A 17,999-nucleotide genomic window follows, 5' to 3' on the forward strand; every position below is an offset into this window, starting at 1 on the left:
AAAAATGTATTAACAACGTGAGAATGTTCCATTAAACATTTAGATAACGGGAACTTCTGGAGACCCCTTTGGCAATGTAAAAAATCTATAATAAAAAAAAAAAAAAAAAAAAAATTTCACCTTTTACCCAGCATCATCTGGGTCTCGTCTGAGGCCAATCCTACAGTGCATATGCTGCCAATCGGATACTTCTCATAAAGAAGCATTATCACATTACTCCTCTATGAGAAGAACTGTCAGACTTTGGAGCAAGTGTGTGGGGTGTGATGACCCTGAATGTGAAGACTTTTACATTAGAGGAGTGCCAGATCCACTCATTAAAGATGGAATAAAAGCATCACTGACCTTTGAGATTAATGTTTCAACACTATTCTGCAAAGACTTTGGCTTATATAAGCCTGGATTGTGGTCCGTGTTGTCGCACCCATATCCACACTCCAAGTAAAGTGTAGTATGCCAGGCTGCTTACTGTGATTTTACAGATTTCTTACAGTATGCACATAAAATCATGAGCTGTATCAATACTCATTCTATGACAATCCTTCCTAAACCACTACCACTACCCACGTTATGCAGAAGCAGAACAAGCAGTTTGCTTCCAAATACGTAGCATGTGCCGTCTAGTGCCAATGAATCAGCAAGTTAAATGGCATTCTCTAGTGAACAAATAAATAATTTTGTAGGTGGAGGAATATCAGAGAAGCCGTAGAAAATAGAACACAGCAAAGCTGAGATTAAGGTCAATGTGGTCAAAAGTAGAAGGGTTTTTCATACACAGTTTAATAGAATTATGTAAATATTACTGGGATTATTTATAGCAAGAATAGCAGTGATCAGCATTCACTGGCATTACAAAGATAACAAATACCCCAGCAAGGTTGGGTACATCATTTACCTCTCGTTCCTTTGTCTTGCGCAGCTCATGTAGTATTCGCTGTTCTTGTTGTTGTACTATGTCCTCCAGCTCCCGAATACACTGCAGGAGAGTTATTAAAAAGAATAGATAAATAAACTAAATCACATTGAGAAGCATTGCTCAAATTTTGTAATGTTTAAATAAAGGGAATGTGGAGAAACAATTATTTCTATATTTGGCCAGATGGATGCATGTCTGGCTCATTTTGAATGGATTAATTTGCACCCAGACTTGCTGCATTTTTTATTAATAAAGAAAAAAAAATGTTTCTCAGTATTTAACCTCTTAAGGACCAAACTTCTGGAATAAAAGGGAATCATGACATGTCACGTGTCCTTAAGGGGTTAAAGGGAATACAATATTACCTGTTGTTTGCGGTTTAAAGCCTCATTTAGACAGTGATTTTGCCTCTGGAGTGTTTCCTGGTCTTCCTTTAGTTCACGGATTTCAGATTTGTATTGGGATTCTCGGTTTTGTAGTTCATCCCTAAGAAAAAAACTTAGAAAAAAAACAATTTTGACTTTAGAGGAAAGCATGCTAACCAAGAGAAGCTCTAAAAGACATCCATGCATAACTGAAACAGTCTACTTAGATTCCAACCAATTATGTTTCTATTAGAATGCACTAAAAGTGGATGGGTCTGGGGGGCGGGGCTAAGCCAGCAAGCGGAGCAGACGCCTGAAAGTTGAGCTCCTGTGCAAACTACCGATAATCAACAATATCCCGCAAAAATCGTACTACATATTAAACCAGGAGTCGCTGCCTGCACACATGGGAAACCTGGTGACACATTTGACACTTTTCCCGAGAGTATCGGTGACTGGGAACCCAAGATGGCTAGCTGGGGCCTGCAAGCGACGAAGGCGGGGAGAGACGGCCGCTCTCTCAGCCAACGAATCGGAGAACCGGACCCACGGGCACCCTGTCCCCCCCCCCCGGACCGGAGGGGGGTTATCCCGGTTCAACTTCAAGAGGCTATGCCCGGGCATTGAACCCTATGAGTGAAACAAGCGGGCAGAGAGGCGAGGCACGGCCTTGTAAAATGGCCGTCGCCACTTGCGCTCACCACGAGTAAAGACCAGACCTCTCAACCAGGCTGGAGGCTGTACTGTCCGCGTTCTGGGAGAAATTGGCGGCCCAGGAGCAACAAGCAGAGGCACTCAGAAGGGCCACAGGCTCACTCTCGACAAACCCCCACCGCAAACGCACACTCCCTCCCATAGCCAGAGCCAGAAACTGGCGTCAACATGGACGGGGCTCCCGGCGGGCCAGCAAACCCAAACGACTGACCTCACCACAAATGAGGCACCGCCGGAACCGCCGCCCTGAACACTCCAACCCACAACCCTGGCAAGCAAAGGGGACCCTCCGGGCTCCTCACTCAACCCAGCGACGAGAATCAGCAGCACCAAAGAGACTCCAGCAAAGCACTCCAGGCCTTCTCTGATTACCCCACGCGGACTCTACACCTTCCTCAGCCATGTTGCTGAACTTTCCGGCAACACAGGCGACCGCACGTCTGCACACTCCAACAGGCACCATAATGGCCGTCCCTCGCCACAGAGACAGCAAACTCTGTGGTCAAAAAAGAAAGCACAAGGACGACAAAGCCCGAGCTGTACCAACGAGGGGTATCGGATAAATCACTCACTGCCACACACGGGTATTTATAGCACGGACTGCCCAGAGCTCTCTTACCAGCTAAATACCCAATCTCAGTCGCCTAAGACTTGCTCCACATAGACTATACTCCCATGCCAGCACTAGCCTGCTAGTATAATGTTATTTATGTTGAACCTTGCTCCTAACGATCCAATACTCCGTTAACTCATGACACAGCAGGGCAAACTAGGCCCAGAAGGAATAGAAATATGTCTATATAACATTGGCAAGTCTTAGTAAAGTTATATGCTGTATAATGTCTCCCAGCTTGTTCACACATAGTTCAACTTTGATATACACTATCTCATCCAGCTACTGCTATTATGCAATTCATGCCTATATACTATGACTATAACAGCACAGCAGAATAGAATTGACAACTAATCGTTAGTATATTTCATGGTAATCTAGATCATCTCAATTCATCAATCCGTTTAGTTAAGCATGTCCAAAAAACATAAAATTGTGCCTTCCCAACAGATATGCTCCACCTATGCCCATTATGCTCTAGCTTATATATTAACGTACTGGCAGAACGCATAGAGGCATATGGCCTGGGACTTAATCCCTTATAACTTCAAAGTGTTAAATAGAGTGCTAATCATTATTTTATGCAGGTCACGTCTATTACCTCTTTTCTTTGTGAAATGTTAAATGCTAAAAATTGTCGAGACCTGCAAACGTGTTATAACAGCTTGTCTATCCTCATATTTTAAAAATTGTGCAGAGACCAAACTGTCATACAAATGTACAACCGTGTCAAAACTATGCTTGCATATGCTGTCGTGGCAGTGTAAGATGTATTGTTATTACTTGCACAACGAAAAAAAAAGAATTAAAAAAAAAAAAGAAAAGTGGACGGGTCTGTTTTAGTAGGCTAGAATTATATGTAGGCTTGGTTACAAACAGTCACTTCAAAGGGTTAATAAAAAGCCTTCAAATTAAAGTTTTGTATTTTATGTGATAAATATATTTAAGTGACCCCAAGTGCTAGACTTACATTTCCCTGTTGAGCTCTTTTATAATTTGCTGCTTGATTTCAATAGCCTTCGACGATGAGTTGGCAAAGTCAAGCACAAAATCATTCAGTTCACGCAATGCGCCAGGCAAGTGTACTTCTGAATCACCTGGTAAGGGAGAGAGCTCTTGAGCAGACATGAACATGAAATTTTTTTTTTAACAATACTGTACACTAAGGTGAACCAGGGAGATTTGCCTAGATGTTAAGTCAATTTGGACTTCCCCAGGAAGGGTTTACTTCCCTGATGATCCTAACAATAGGAGGTGCACTCACTAGATTAATAATTACTGTGACGATAGTTTTTTGGCATAGAGGGCCGTTTTACTAGCACTATGTAGAGACGACATTTCACCCTCTTTTTTAATTAAACTCCAATTCTGCGGACACTATAATGTCAACTGGGTAGTATATCAACATTTCCAGAGTCTGAGCAAAATTGGCTTAACCAGGCAGAAATGGTAAGGGGGAGAAGTAGTTCTAAAAACCAGAATACTGCAACAATACAGAGCAAATATAAGAGATAGTTAAAATAAATTTTTCAATGCAATTAAACATTTGGATAGCATCACATTATTTTTCAGTGAAAGGTGTGCTTTAACAGGAATATATTGTAATCTTTTTTGAGCATGCCTTCTTCACCTTTTGTCTCGGTCTAAATTTTGTATGGCAAATACTTGTCCGATATCCCCCTTCCACAATTGTTATGAGCTGCAGAATATGTTGGCGCTATATAAATGATGATAATTTCACACATCAAAAGTCACCATTGTTTAAAAGCTCCAATATTTACCAGGGGCTTGTGAAATCACTGGTCGCACGACACTAAAGGCACTTGTTTCGCTCCATATTCTTCCAATTTTCTTGTTTTCAGAGTCTAAAAGGCACAAATAAAAAAAATAAAAATGTTTTTAATATGCAGGAAACAATTTCCTTTCCATAGCAAGATCTCCTTTAGTTTACAGGTGATAACCAAGAGTAGAAGAAATCCCAAAGGAAATACCCATAATTGACACTGTTTGCTGGCTTGTTTGTTCTTCTAAGCGAGCTTTCAGGACACTGCCAACTAAAGAATCGGAAAATGAAAGGCTCCGAGCTGGCGTTCGTAAACAGGAAGTATCAGATACCTAAAATAAAATGAAAAAAATATATATATATTTTTTAGTAGGGTTTTACATTTTTGAGTAAAACCATAGGCCACTTAATGACAGAAATTTCAAATAAATCATATGCATTCAAACGGTTCCACACAATTTCCCTAACATTTGGTAGTCCCATTGCACTGCACTTACATGACGTTTATTCAGTTTACACTTTAAGCAAAAAACAAACAAACTGCATTTCAAGTTGGCATTTATGCCCTCTTCTGAAATCCTCAAAACAAAACGTCAGCCTGAAATCTCCCTTTGGCCAGTGGTAACAGTTTTCTTTTTCTTGCACAGCTACTTTGTAAAATGCCATGCTATGCCTCTTGAATGCCAAGTACCATATCCACCTCTCTCAGTGATCCGCAATTTAATGAGATTTTTCATACCAAACACCCCTATTTCTCAATGGCTCTCTGTTATAAGATATAAGCTATGCTCAAATAAACTCACATTAAATCACATGCATGCCTCTCATACTCCCAGATGTTTATCTTGGCTCCCCAAAAAACACCAGGGTACATGGGTTCTCATCCTCAAATGAATTACTATCTTACTTCACAATATTAGCATTTCTGTTATGAGTGATATTCACAGTGTATGAAAAGGATCACATAATCATCATGCACAATCCAGAATATATGTAGGAAAATAACCATTCTATTTTTGTTGAGGAGAAATTGAAGAAAAGAAAATGTAAAAAATTATTTAAAATAATACAAATTTGGAATCTAATTACTGGAACAGTGAATATTCAAAAAAGATTGTTTGTTTTTAGAATTTCAAAAAACAGGCATAATGACTGCCAGTAACATGTTTTGTTGAATTTGACAATTTTTTATTGTTACATCGTTATATCAGTTTTAAGATCATGTTTGATGATGAAACCTGTCACAGGATATGCAATCTCAAGAAAAAGGCTGTGCTCCCTAATCCAGTAGTGGTTTAATAAACACTTAATCCACTGGCTTTCCAACAACCTTACTTTATATGCCATGCAGGATATTTTTAAGACTTTTTTTTTAAATGTCGGTCTCCTATAGCTAGAATATATATCAACCTCTTCACTACTACACATACACACAGGAATAAATGCACACACACAGAAACACACTAATGTCCAGATATACTCAATGACAGACACAATCAAAGTGCATTAGCGGCAGTGTGTATTGGTGCCTGTGTGAGCGTGTCTAGCCTAGTGTAGAATGTGTATGTATATCTGTTTATATGTATATCCATGATTGTATTTGAATGCACCTGTGTATCTCAGTTTTTAAGCATGTCCATCTCTGTGTCCAGAAGCTTGTGGGTGGGGGAGGAGCTTGCACAGTGTTGTGCATATAGGAGAGGGAGGTCTGCTTGTATCCTTGAGAGAGGTGTGCTTTGTGTTTATAGCGAGGTTAAGATGTTTGTGTAAGAGGTGACACTGTATGCATGAGTGTGACTGTCTCTGAATGAGGGCAACTGTGTGTATGAGGGTGACTGGGGGGGTGAGTTGAAGTGACCGGGTAAGTGTAGGGGGCCACGTGTGACAGGTTGACAGTTTGTGTGTTGAGTCTGCAGGGCTAATGGTGACAGGGGGACTGTATGTGGCGGGGCAAGTTGGGGAAGAATGGGGGGTAGACTGTATATTTCTGCCTAGCCTCCAAATCTGTACATCTACCAACAGGCCCATGCTACTGCGGCACTCAGCAGAGCCAGGGCTATAATGCTAGTGTCAACTCTGCTGTCTGGGAAGCTATTGTAAATTAAATAACATTCATTTGCAATAGACAAAATCATGCATACATGGGGAATGGCTGCATAGCAATCGTGTATATATGAGGCAGTCGTGTATGGGATAAATACCCCCCTCCTCTTCCTCCCTTAACTTCCATTAGCCAAAACTGCTGGTGCAATCAGAAAGACTTTGTAATGCAGCTTCCAACTATAAGAAGAAATCAAATATCAGGTTGATGGGTGAAGCCTGGTTCCAACGAGTACTTTACTGCAAATGGCCAGACCACAAAAACACATATGGGCCACTCATACAGGACACATCACTTCCGTGCAAATTTATTATGTTGCACTACCTCTCCTTGAATTGCATCTCGTATGCGTTCGGTCAGTTTCTGTACGTTCTCCTTGATCCCCGAGACTTCTGTGGAGGAATCAGAGAGTTCTTTGCCCATTTTTAGCTGCATATTCTGAGCCTCTTTCTTTGAGAAATGCAGATCCATTTGTAGCTCATTAATTTCTTTCCTGCAAAATATAGAGGAACTAATTAGAGGACATTTGTGGAAACTGTAATTGGGTTACTTTGCAACAATAAAAGGTTAGCTGCTAGCAATTTTGCAGTATTTTTCAGCTCTTAAATAGGACGAACAGAAAATGAGTTTCAACATGGAAAAATTCCATGTTAACTTATTTTTACTTTTTCATAGCAAATTCCACCAGTTTTCTGCAAAATGTTTGATTTCAAAAGACTGTCAAACTTACAGAATAGATCAAAACCTATTCTGACCTATTCCTGCACTGGCCTCTGCCACTCAGTATATACTCATCCACTGAAAACAGTGTGAGCTGAGCTGCTGGGTGACAGGCATTGCAGGAAAGGACAGCCAGGAAGATAGACAGACATAAATGTAGTATGCAATCGGTCTATCTAGCGCTCTGTATTTTGTTATTATGTGTTCCCTGGAATTCCCTCACAGAAGATGTGAAACAAAGAATCTTTGTAAAGGGTACAGAGCCTGCCTTTTACTACATTCTTTCCCAGGTGCATTTAATACCAGAGCTTGCTGCCACGGTTACCTGGCTTCCTTTCAATAGGTAATCCTGGTAAGAATCCAATCGCTGCAGACCAGCTGCTCTCTGTAATATAATGTGTCACCCAGTGCTAAAAAGTATATGCTCTGTAAAAAAAAAGTAGGATATTTGGAGAGATGTTTTGCTGCATAGCAGAAGTCTCCAATGTGCAGGGATCTGAAAATTCCATCGCTAATGGGACATGCAGTTCTGGGTGCTGGACAGGCAGTATTGTTTTTTTAAAGTGTATTTATTCATCTAGACCTGCTGCAGTCAAGCATCAGGGATGCATTGGTGAGAGGGAATAGAGTTAGTGGCGGCGGCTGCACACTTTAGTAATGGCTCCATCACAATCCAACTCTAATGAGACAGAGCACAGCTTCTGCATGTTTGCAAAATAAATCTAAATGACAAAATGGAGAAAAATAGAACCACATTGTGACTATAGCAGAGTTGGAGCATTTTACCAGATCAGCTATTTTTGCCTCTGTTTCCATTCATATTGAATCTGTGGAAATTCAGAGTAAAGCTATAGTCCTGTCAATATCCAGTGCCCTCGGCAGTGGCCCCAATCTTCAGAATTGAAATTATTTTGCAAACACAAAAATAAAAAAGCAATTTCACACTAAATTCAGGGGATTAATTTAGCCAAAGTGAACGAGGAATGTTTCGACATGTATGAGTCTTTCACACGCAACCTGAATTTATTGCCGAGGACCTTTTTTTTTTTGTTTGCCTATTATGTGGTATCCAGGTGAACAGGGATCCCACCTAACAGCAGCACCAAAATGTGGGTTTTGAAGTGCCTGGCGCACACTATTTACTTAGTGAAATTCATTTTGTGTCAGGACAATTAGACTGGACTACCTCTTTAGTCCCTTGGACACGATTTAAAAAAATAAATAAATAATAATCCACACCCCTGGGAGAGTCATAAGAATTTCTGAGAGAGCAGTGGTTACTAAAAAGCAAGAAAGAGGAAGAAAAAGTCGTTACAGAAGTTCATCGATTTTGTCCTTCTGAGTCTCGCACTGCAGATTTCGTTCCCGTAATGCAAAAAGATTGGCTTTCAACTGTGATTCGGTCTCCGACACCTGCTCCCGACACACACGGTTTTCTTGTTCAAGAAACTAGGAGAAATATTGTTGCAAAGCCAAGTTAGACAAACATTCATACGCAGTTACATAGTTGCTTAGGTTGAAACAACAATAAAAAAAGGCTAAGTCCATCAAGTTCAACCTTGAAATCCATTATGTTATATTATTGATCCAAAAGAGGGCACAAAACCCAACTGTAGCCACTTCTAATTAGTCCACAAAAAGGGAAAAAAAATCCCTTCTTGACTCCATAATGGCAATCTGATTTCTCTATTAATTATATCATTGAATATTCTGGATATGCAAAAAGCTTTAGGTACTGGACCATGGAGGAGCAATTACTGTGGTTTGCACCCAGTGGAGGAGGATACAGGCTGCTCTAACTTCATTCCACCTAGTCTGTATCCTCAACTTTTCAGCCTGAGGGGCAGTCTCTGTCTCAGCAGCAGGACTCTGATCTACTTGCTGCAGAGCTTCCAGTTTTCTCCCCAATCCTACTGCTGGCTCCCTCTTCAGGTCCTAGTGCTCACTTACTTCCTCTTAAAACACAAAAAACTCAAAGCCCACATGCTGGAATTTTTACCTCTGCTGGACCACCTGGGATTTCTGAAATCCCTCCTGACAAGAAACACAAGCAGTGTATACATACAACATATAGCAAACAATCATAAGATTTGGAATTTTGTAAATAACATGAAAGACAAAAAACGTGCAGGGTAATAAATGAGTATAGAAACCGGTTTCCCAACAGGTTTACTAGCCAAGGAACTGGAGATTACTGCCCCCTCCAGTATGTCTCCAGCCCCTAGGTTAATAAACCCTTTGTTTACTTACTTTTGGATTTGCATAGTCAGCAACTGTTCGTGCCTGGGATTCATGTGGTATTTTATATGGAGTCAACTATTGCATGTTTGCACTTTATATTCTGTGTGTTTTCTTATATTATGTTATTTGATGTGCTTTGAGTTTATTTCACTTACTAAGAAACATAAGCAGGAAGGGTTCCCAAGCACAGAGAAACCCTGCACACACCCCCAAGAATTCCCTCCTCCACACACACACACACACACACCCTACCTTACAAACAGTCAATGCACACCACATTCATTACGAACAAACCAAAAAACCTGCACACACACACGACAAACCCCACATTCATTACACACAGTCAATGCACACCACATTCATTACAAACAAACCAAAAAACCTGCACACACACACACACACACACTTACTAAATACAGTTGCACACACCCACCAGACACACTATAGGATATTATGAGGGAGGACTAAGGATAGACTATTTAAGGGCATACATACATATACACACACACCAAATTAGAAAAAGGGTGCACTCACAGGTCTTTCCATAAATTCAGTGGTGTTTATTGGAACATAAAGTCACAAAAATAACTGATCGACGTTTCGACACAAGCACTGCATTCAGAAAGTAGTCAGACCAATTCATTTTTTTGCTTTTGGGATGTTTTTGAGCCGCAGAAACTGGTCAGGGAGATATCTTTAATCAAAAATACAACGCAAGAGTGGACAACCCTCTAAATGTCCTTGAGTGGCTCAGCCCAGACTTGAACCTAATCAAACATCTCTGAAGAGATCTAAAAATGTCTGTCCACCAATTTGAGAGGTTACACCAAGGATTAAAAAACAATAAATAAATAACTTTAGCGAATATACATAAATACAGGACCGTCTTGATTTAGATTTCATAGAGCAAAACATTTGACTACTTTGGCTCCTTACCTCAATGCTTTCAGTGTAAATTGTAATTTGAGAACCATGTTGTCTCTCTAGGTCTTGAAACTGCTGCTTTAGAGCCATATTCTGCTGAAAAGCCTCGGATAGGTCCTGCTCCATCCTGTAAAGTGACATATTTAATTATTAAAAGGAGCATTATAGGGTTAGGAACACAAACATGTATTCCTAAACCTATAGTGTTAAAACCACCATCTAGCCCCCTTGCCTCCCTATATAATAAAATCTTACTTGTATTTAAGTCTGCAGCTGCTGCCTCTGCCTGCCGACATCAGAATTGGTAGTCTGAGCCAATCACAATGCTTCCCCATACGATTGGCCTAGAGACCAGGGATAGGCAACCTTCAGCACTCCAGATGTTTTGGACTACATCTCCCATAATGCTCTTACACCCATGATGCTGGCAAAGAATCATGGGATGTGTAGTCCAAAACATCTGGAGTGCCGAAGGTTGCCTATGCCTGGCCTAGACTGTCAAGGAGGCAGATCAAGGGCAGTGCCAGCACAAGTCAAACCCAGCCCTGACCAATCAGCATCTCCTCATAGAGATTAATTGAGGAGTTCAGTTTCTGCATGCAGAGGGAGGAGACACTGAATGTTGTGATGCACACTAGGCAAGACTGCCCAAGGAAGAACCTTTAGCAGCCATCTGAGGAGAAGCCAGTGAAGTTATCACTAGGCTGTAATGAAAACACTGCATTTTCTCTGAAAAGACAATGTTTACAGCAAAAAGACTGAAGGGAATGATTCTACTCACCAGAACAAACACAATAAGCTGTAGTTGTTCTGGTGACTATAGTGTCCCTTTAAATATAGTTTAAAATAGTCTTACATAAATTTGGGCTAAAACAAAGTATAATAGGAAACTCACTGGCTGAGATGGACACCTTTCGATAGAAGTTATACTGGTCTACGGTTTACATCTTGCTATCTAGTGGTTTTAAAGAGATACGGTCACATCTCTTGAATTCACACCAGTGATTAAAACAGTGAAAACGGAGATTGTTTTACAGGAACACTCCATTGAAAACATAGATATGCCCCCAAAGAAAACATACATGTAAGATGTTCTACATGCTTTTTTCTAGGGGTATGTATAAAGACAGATTGCAAAAGCTATAGATCTGCTGTCTGCAGCCTTTGCAAGCCCTCTCCTCTTTCCCCAGCCCAGACTGAAAGTATGTGCTGGGAAATACACCAGTCAGAGTCTTCTCATTCACAAGTCTCTGTGCTGGAGCTACACACACATTCAGGTCTTTGCTATGCTATTGAAGTGTTTGTGTGTCTGGAGTGTTTCTTTAACGTATTTTTAGGATTGGGTCAATTTTCTATTATATTTACACTGAAAACTGGGCAATCACTATATAAACCGGTAAGCATATCCCAATGGTGACTCCACCATTTTACATTTTTGCACCACTTTTTAGATTCAAATACTGTTGAGCACAATGTGATGACTTAATGAGAGTTGTAGTAAACACACACACACACGTTCCCCTTTTTGACTATATAAACCAACATTGCAAACATTAATTGTTTACCGAGCAGTTGTCTCTTTAAATTCCAGCTCCAGCTGTTTCAGAGATGAATTCTTTGCGAATAGCTCTTCCATCAGTCCAGAATGGTCTTGTTTTAACTGATCATTTTCAGATTTCACTTCACATAAATGTTCCATCAGGGATTTTAACTCTAGAGAATAAAGTACATTTAGAACAATTATTGTCCAAACATAGTATAGTAATATAACTTTTCCCCAGTGATCGTGAAACTTGGCACTTTGAGACTCAGGCAGCATAAAAGGCCTGGCTGAGCAGAATGCGAAATATAATCCACAGACATGTGCAATGGTTTAACGATCACTGCTTTAGACTAATATCGACTATTAAATATAAGTTATATTAAACCTTATCTAGTGTTGGTATTTAAAAGGAAAGCAAAACAACATAACCAGTACCACAAACTGTTATGATGGTCGTTACAGATTTCGCTTCACTTTTTTTTTGTTTTAATACCATTTGGTAGTTGTTTGAGGTAAAGAACATTAAAAACAAAAAACAAAAAACACAGCCCTGGGGTTGCAGAATTAATAGCAAATATAAACCATTTACTATTTTTTCCATAACAAAAATATGATAGAGTGGTTCCTCCACTAATCTGTCAATCAGTTTTCAGCATAGAGAGCCATGTTGAGGACCTATACCTCAAATGCAGACAACAGACAGATAAAGGAGAATAGAAGAACCATTCTAGAAGAGGATCTCTGACACTGCAACGACAGTATGTGTGCTTACTTATTCCTTTAGCAAGTGCTAGTTTTCTATTAAAACAACCATATTACATTTTGCATTCAATTCCAAGTTTATTTTGGTGTTTAACAAACAAGTGACTGTACTCACTTTAGAGAGGTTTTCTAAATAACAAAGTGGTGCAGTTATCCAAAATATGCTTTGCACTAATAATGTCTATATCCAAGGTTGATAATTGTAAATCAGTTAAGTAGCAAGATTTCCAGCAAACCCAGATTTGCATTTATGCACATAGTGTATGCAGCATTTAATAAGTGACAAGCTCAGCCAAAATATAAATAAAGAAAAATGAAAAACACAGTTTTAGAAGTTTCCACCTTTTGAGGGCTTGTGGTCCTAGGGAGGCTGGCATGAGGTCTCCGCCTCCAGATAAGATGTATATAAACAATTAGTAGATTTAACAACCGTTATGTCAAAGGAGACGCTTCAACCCCAGTAAATGTGGGAAAATAGAAATACTGATATTTTTGCATATATGAACAAAGATAGTAGACCACACAGGGGATGGGGTGGTGCAGTGCTGAACAGCCTGGGACCCATCAGCCATTAATCCTCTCCCTGCTTCCCTTTGTGTTCCACCATTTGAAAAAAAAGCATTTCCTCTTCAGTGAATAATGGACTTCAACATAAGAGTCCTAGCGGTTCTTACTGGTTGCTGGCACTTTATGCTTTTTGTTAAACATTGCTTAACAAATATATAAATAAAAAATTATGCAATTTCAACAGAGTCGCTTGTTTGGTTTAGTTAGGATAGTTTCATTAAAGGTAATTTGAGGAGGCAAGGGCCACCATGGGTGAAACCTGTGCAATTTATAGAACTTTAAATCTTTAATCTGAAATACTAAATAAAGAAGAAATCCACAAACCTGAGGTTACATGAGAAGTCTCACTTTGCAACTGGTCATTCTGAAATTTCAGTTCATTCACTTGAATGCACAACTACAAACAAGAGGAAAATAAATGAATACACTATTAGATTGTACGTTCCAACAAATCTATGTAGCTAAATTACGGAAATATTTGGCAAGCTATATGCACCAATAGGGTAGCACATTGCAAATAGGCAATTAACAGAGCAATCAGCCAGTGAGCGCAGTACTGCACTGAAATTGCTTTACTTTTTAGAGCAATATGGCTTCTCTTGCCGGAGAAGACTGGATGCAGCACAGGGGCCCGGTGGAACACAGTTAAATTAGAAAACTGTACTAAAACGGTTTGACAACAAGGAGCTGAGTAAAATCGTCAGCACTGTGGAGGAAGAGTAAGAGGCAAGTAAAACGCCTTAAAAACACTTACTTCAACCAGAAAACTGATTTTGGTTAGAGTAACATTTGGGCTGCTGTTTGAGCACAATCCCCCAACTTACTTCCATTCCAGCGCCAAGCCACGTTTTCCCTGCCACCACATCCTCATATTGGAAGTCACACTCTCTCACAACAGGACACTAGGAAGGATGGGTTGAGGGGAGAACATGGGCAGATATCATTGGCCGTCTGGCGCTTCTTGCTCCAGGCTGGCTAATGCCATTAATAGCAAAATGCTGCACACACATACTCTAGGCAGTATGAGCACTAAAAATCACTGAAGTGGTCATGGTGCTTGGAGTAAGCTTTTACTTGCTTTTCCCCACCAATACCTCGGGAGGAATGCCTGACTGCCCAGCTTGATAGACACACTGCTTTGCAGCTCCTCCATAGAAGTGATAATGTGTCTGAGGTAATTTTGGGCTATCATATGGCAAAGTCCTAACAGGAGATGATGCACTACTAAAGTGACTGGCCACCCTTGTTTGAGGTTATTTACCCCTGATTGCATAGTTTTGAAGGGTATTTGCAAATCTTGGATGGGAGAAATGTCTAATCTACTGGCTTGGAGAAAGCTAAATATCAAGTTGACCGGAGTGTGCCTAGTTCCCCCCTCCCACATTTGGACTGGAGGTTTTATATTGCTTTTCTCCCCAGTTCATCCAATTTGCCAATTACATCCCCAAGGGCATCTCTGTGAAAAGGGTCTCTCACAGGACTAGTGGAGGGATTGGTGGACTTAAGGCACGGGTTGTTAAATAGAAAGCATATGTGCTTCAGATTTAACAAGCAACTCTTATAAAGTTTCCTCATTATCTTTTAGGTTCCTAAGCGTAGTATATCTCCTCACATTACGCACGTCTATTATTCATGACAGGCAGCCATGTTATATTGATATTACATTTAATCTTTTATTTTCCTATATTGACATACACTTCCATCCATCAATACTCACGCCTTCATTTTCCTGGTAGGCTATGTCCCTCTCACTCTTCATTACTTCATACTCCTGGAGAGTGGTTTGAATTCTTGTCTTCATAGCTTCCAGCAGCTGGTAATGATGAGATATCAGTTCCCTGGCATCGGAAAACTTAAAGAAAAATGAGATAGAAAATATGAAAATTAGCAATAAGCAAAATGGATTAAAGTCTTCCAAGAATGAGAAGTATTTATTACCTGTAACTGCAATTGGGTTTGACCATCTTCTATTTGTTCACAAACAGACTGAAATGCCTGGGACAAATTCCCCAATTCTGCATTACAAGAACACTAAAGGATAAAACACAAATAAAGTCATCCAAATAAATCCTTCATTAAAGTGAACTGGTCAGTCTCTGAATTTTGTGTAGATACACATACAATGTACATGGCTTGGTTGCTCAATCAGTAACATTATCAAAGTAAAAGAGGGTGGTGGAGGGGAAGTCTATGTGGTTTTCAGGTTTTCCAACCACAAAGTACAGATTAGTAAACTACACCAAAGTTACGAACGTTTACCTGTTGCTCATAGGCCTGTGTGATAGCCTCATTAAGCTGCTTCCCAGATTCAACGTCCTCCTGCATCTGAGCAATGATCGTGGAGTAATGAGTCTCAAGATCTTTCAAACGCTGGTCCACCTGCATGCATGAAACATTAGCCGTCAGAAAGATTTAAAAAGACAAATACCTTACGTTGCTTCATATGTTAAAGCAACAGTAGCCGACATTACACACAGTTAGTAATAAGTTTCACTGGAGCTCAAAATTCAAATGTGACATACAACATGTTCATATTAATGGAAATAATCACCTGTACAGACATAAAACCAGGTTTTGGAGAAATCCTATATTCTCTCGAGTTTTTAAGAATACAGAAGGGCAAGTGCTCGTTATTCATATTTTCACTGGGGTTCTTTAATGTGTTTAGTGTATTGTGTCACTTAGACACTTATCTATATGAAAAAGTAAATTAATAAAAAAAAAAAACAAGTGCTATAAACAGTCTACTATAATCAAACCAATTGCTGGCAGCACAGGCTGACTACTGGAAAACTGATAAAGACATTTGATAGGATTGGATAAACACTTTAGTTGGAGCAACTCATTTCAGAATAAAAACAAAGAAAAGCATAAATAAATAAAACTGTCCATATATATTGTGGCCATTTGTGCCTAGTTTAAAGCATAGGCATTGAGTTGCTACTCCAATAACACCTATATTAATCTGGCCCTGCTGGGCTAAGCAACAGACCCCTGTGGTGTAAGATCAGGTATTTTAATAAACTGGGGAGGTAAAAATCGAATCTAGTGAAACTAATATAGGTTAAATTTTGGTCTATAGTAAAAAGGGAGGGAACTAATGCTCAAAGTCACTGACACCTGGTTTGGTAAGATACCAATTAACCTCCTAAAGAATACAAACTGAAAATTTAAAAATATTTTCATTTTAGCCCATAGAAGTTGGCTGACAGTTTCCAATTCAATTACCAATCCAAGAAAATCCAGTCATGTTGGATGATAATGCTATAAATTTGACATGACCCAGGAAGAGTGAGTGGAGGTTATTAAAAGAATCTAATGCTCACTTTGGACATAGAGTAAAAGAGAAAGCTGTGCTTTTCTAATACCAGCAAGTCTGGATTTCATACTAGACAGGAATACACATGCAGATATTGTTATCTTTAAATCCTAACATGTAAACCTAGATAAAAGACGATTGTTATCTTATAGATCCTGGTCAAAATATAGAAAAGGGCAGATTAAATAAAGTCACATAAATAGCCAAGAAAAGGGGGCCTCCGTCCAACTTATCCCAAGACAAAAAACAGACAATACACATACAACAACGGAAATAAGGTGTACCAGAAAGAACAGAAGCTTATAAAAACTGAAAAAAGTGATAAAAGAAAAAAAAAAAAAAGGAAACCCATTTGATCGCTACAAGAGAGAAACTACACTAAGACTATTGTCAAAAGCATAGCTTAGGGTGAATTAAAAATCCACAGAAGGGTTCGAAAGCTGCTGTTTGAATGCTCAGAGGTTTACTTGATAATGGTCACTGTAGAAAAGAAAATAGAGGGGGGGGGGGGGGGGGGGTGGGGGAGCTAAAAGAAATACGACAACCTAGTGCCCAAGTACCAGAACCCTTACTTTTCACCTAACCAGAATCTGACATATCAGAAATGTTTAATAGGGAATCAATAAATGCAGGTGGGTGTAACTTAATTGTCTTTGAACTTAACTATTTAACCCTGATAAAACCAGGGGAACATTTTATCCATAAAAGCCCTGGAATTCAATTTTAGATAAAACTTTTCATTAGTTGAAAAAACTACGCCCAAAATTTAGATAATTTACATGATGGTAAATACTAACAACTCTCGTCTTGATGCTGCATCTCACGTGTTATAGGAGTTATAATCTCAAGGGTTAAAGTGATTTTGCCTCATTAAACCATTTTCTGCCAGTCTTGGAAATAGCCTAAAATTTGGGTCAAGCTTGCTGGAACATAAACTTACCTTAAATACCTCATTTTAACTGTCCTTGCACCTTCTATATGGATAAAGAGAATATAAGGAATTGGTGTACCAACAACCTTGCCTAATTGCCTCGCTGTTTGTAGGAAAAAATTGTGCAACACACAGAGGCTAATGTGGATTGCATCCAACAGTCCCATAGCCAAAAATGAACTCATTTAGAAAACAAAGAGAGACTATTAAGGTTGTCTTACCTTAATAGGCCTCCAGTGTGCTGGAGGGCTGGTGAGAGCACACTGGTAACTAATCTGAGACAGAGACAGAGACACACACACACACACACACACACACACACAGAGAGTTACTGCTGGTTTAAATATCCTGACAGGCTCTAGATTAAAAATTGGAGCCATGCGTTAAGATTGCTTTCCGCACGTGCGTAGCACTCTACGATCCGTAAGTGGAATGCAACAACACCTCAGTGTGTTTTCCACATATTGAGCCTCCCAGCCGTGCGTACAGACGCACCTGTA

At 39.6% G+C, this 17,999-nt stretch overlaps 1 protein-coding gene across 1 annotated transcript in view; it reads right to left on the reverse strand.

Moving 5' to 3' along the window:
• Nucleotides 1–17,999, reverse strand: part of SPAG5 (sperm associated antigen 5) — a 40,941-nt gene that overhangs the window by 4,799 nt on the left and 18,143 nt on the right. Inside the window, exons 14-26 of the mRNA XM_063444242.1 lie at nucleotides 15,509–15,628; nucleotides 15,188–15,280; nucleotides 14,967–15,101; nucleotides 13,574–13,646; nucleotides 11,943–12,090; nucleotides 10,390–10,504; nucleotides 8,528–8,661; nucleotides 6,817–6,985; nucleotides 4,600–4,723; nucleotides 4,390–4,473; nucleotides 3,579–3,705; nucleotides 1,282–1,414; nucleotides 896–976 (exon numbers count right to left, since the gene is read on the reverse strand). Of these exons, the coding sequence (XP_063300312.1) occupies nucleotides 896–976; nucleotides 1,282–1,414; nucleotides 3,579–3,705; nucleotides 4,390–4,473; nucleotides 4,600–4,723; nucleotides 6,817–6,985; nucleotides 8,528–8,661; nucleotides 10,390–10,504; nucleotides 11,943–12,090; nucleotides 13,574–13,646; nucleotides 14,967–15,101; nucleotides 15,188–15,280; nucleotides 15,509–15,628 (1,536 nt within the window). The remainder of the gene's footprint in view (nucleotides 1–895; nucleotides 977–1,281; nucleotides 1,415–3,578; nucleotides 3,706–4,389; nucleotides 4,474–4,599; nucleotides 4,724–6,816; nucleotides 6,986–8,527; nucleotides 8,662–10,389; nucleotides 10,505–11,942; nucleotides 12,091–13,573; nucleotides 13,647–14,966; nucleotides 15,102–15,187; nucleotides 15,281–15,508; nucleotides 15,629–17,999) is intronic.

Source organism: Pelobates fuscus, chromosome 1 (assembly GCF_036172605.1).
Source record: "Pelobates fuscus isolate aPelFus1 chromosome 1, aPelFus1.pri, whole genome shotgun sequence".
NCBI lineage: Eukaryota > Metazoa > Chordata > Amphibia > Anura > Pelobatidae > Pelobates > Pelobates fuscus.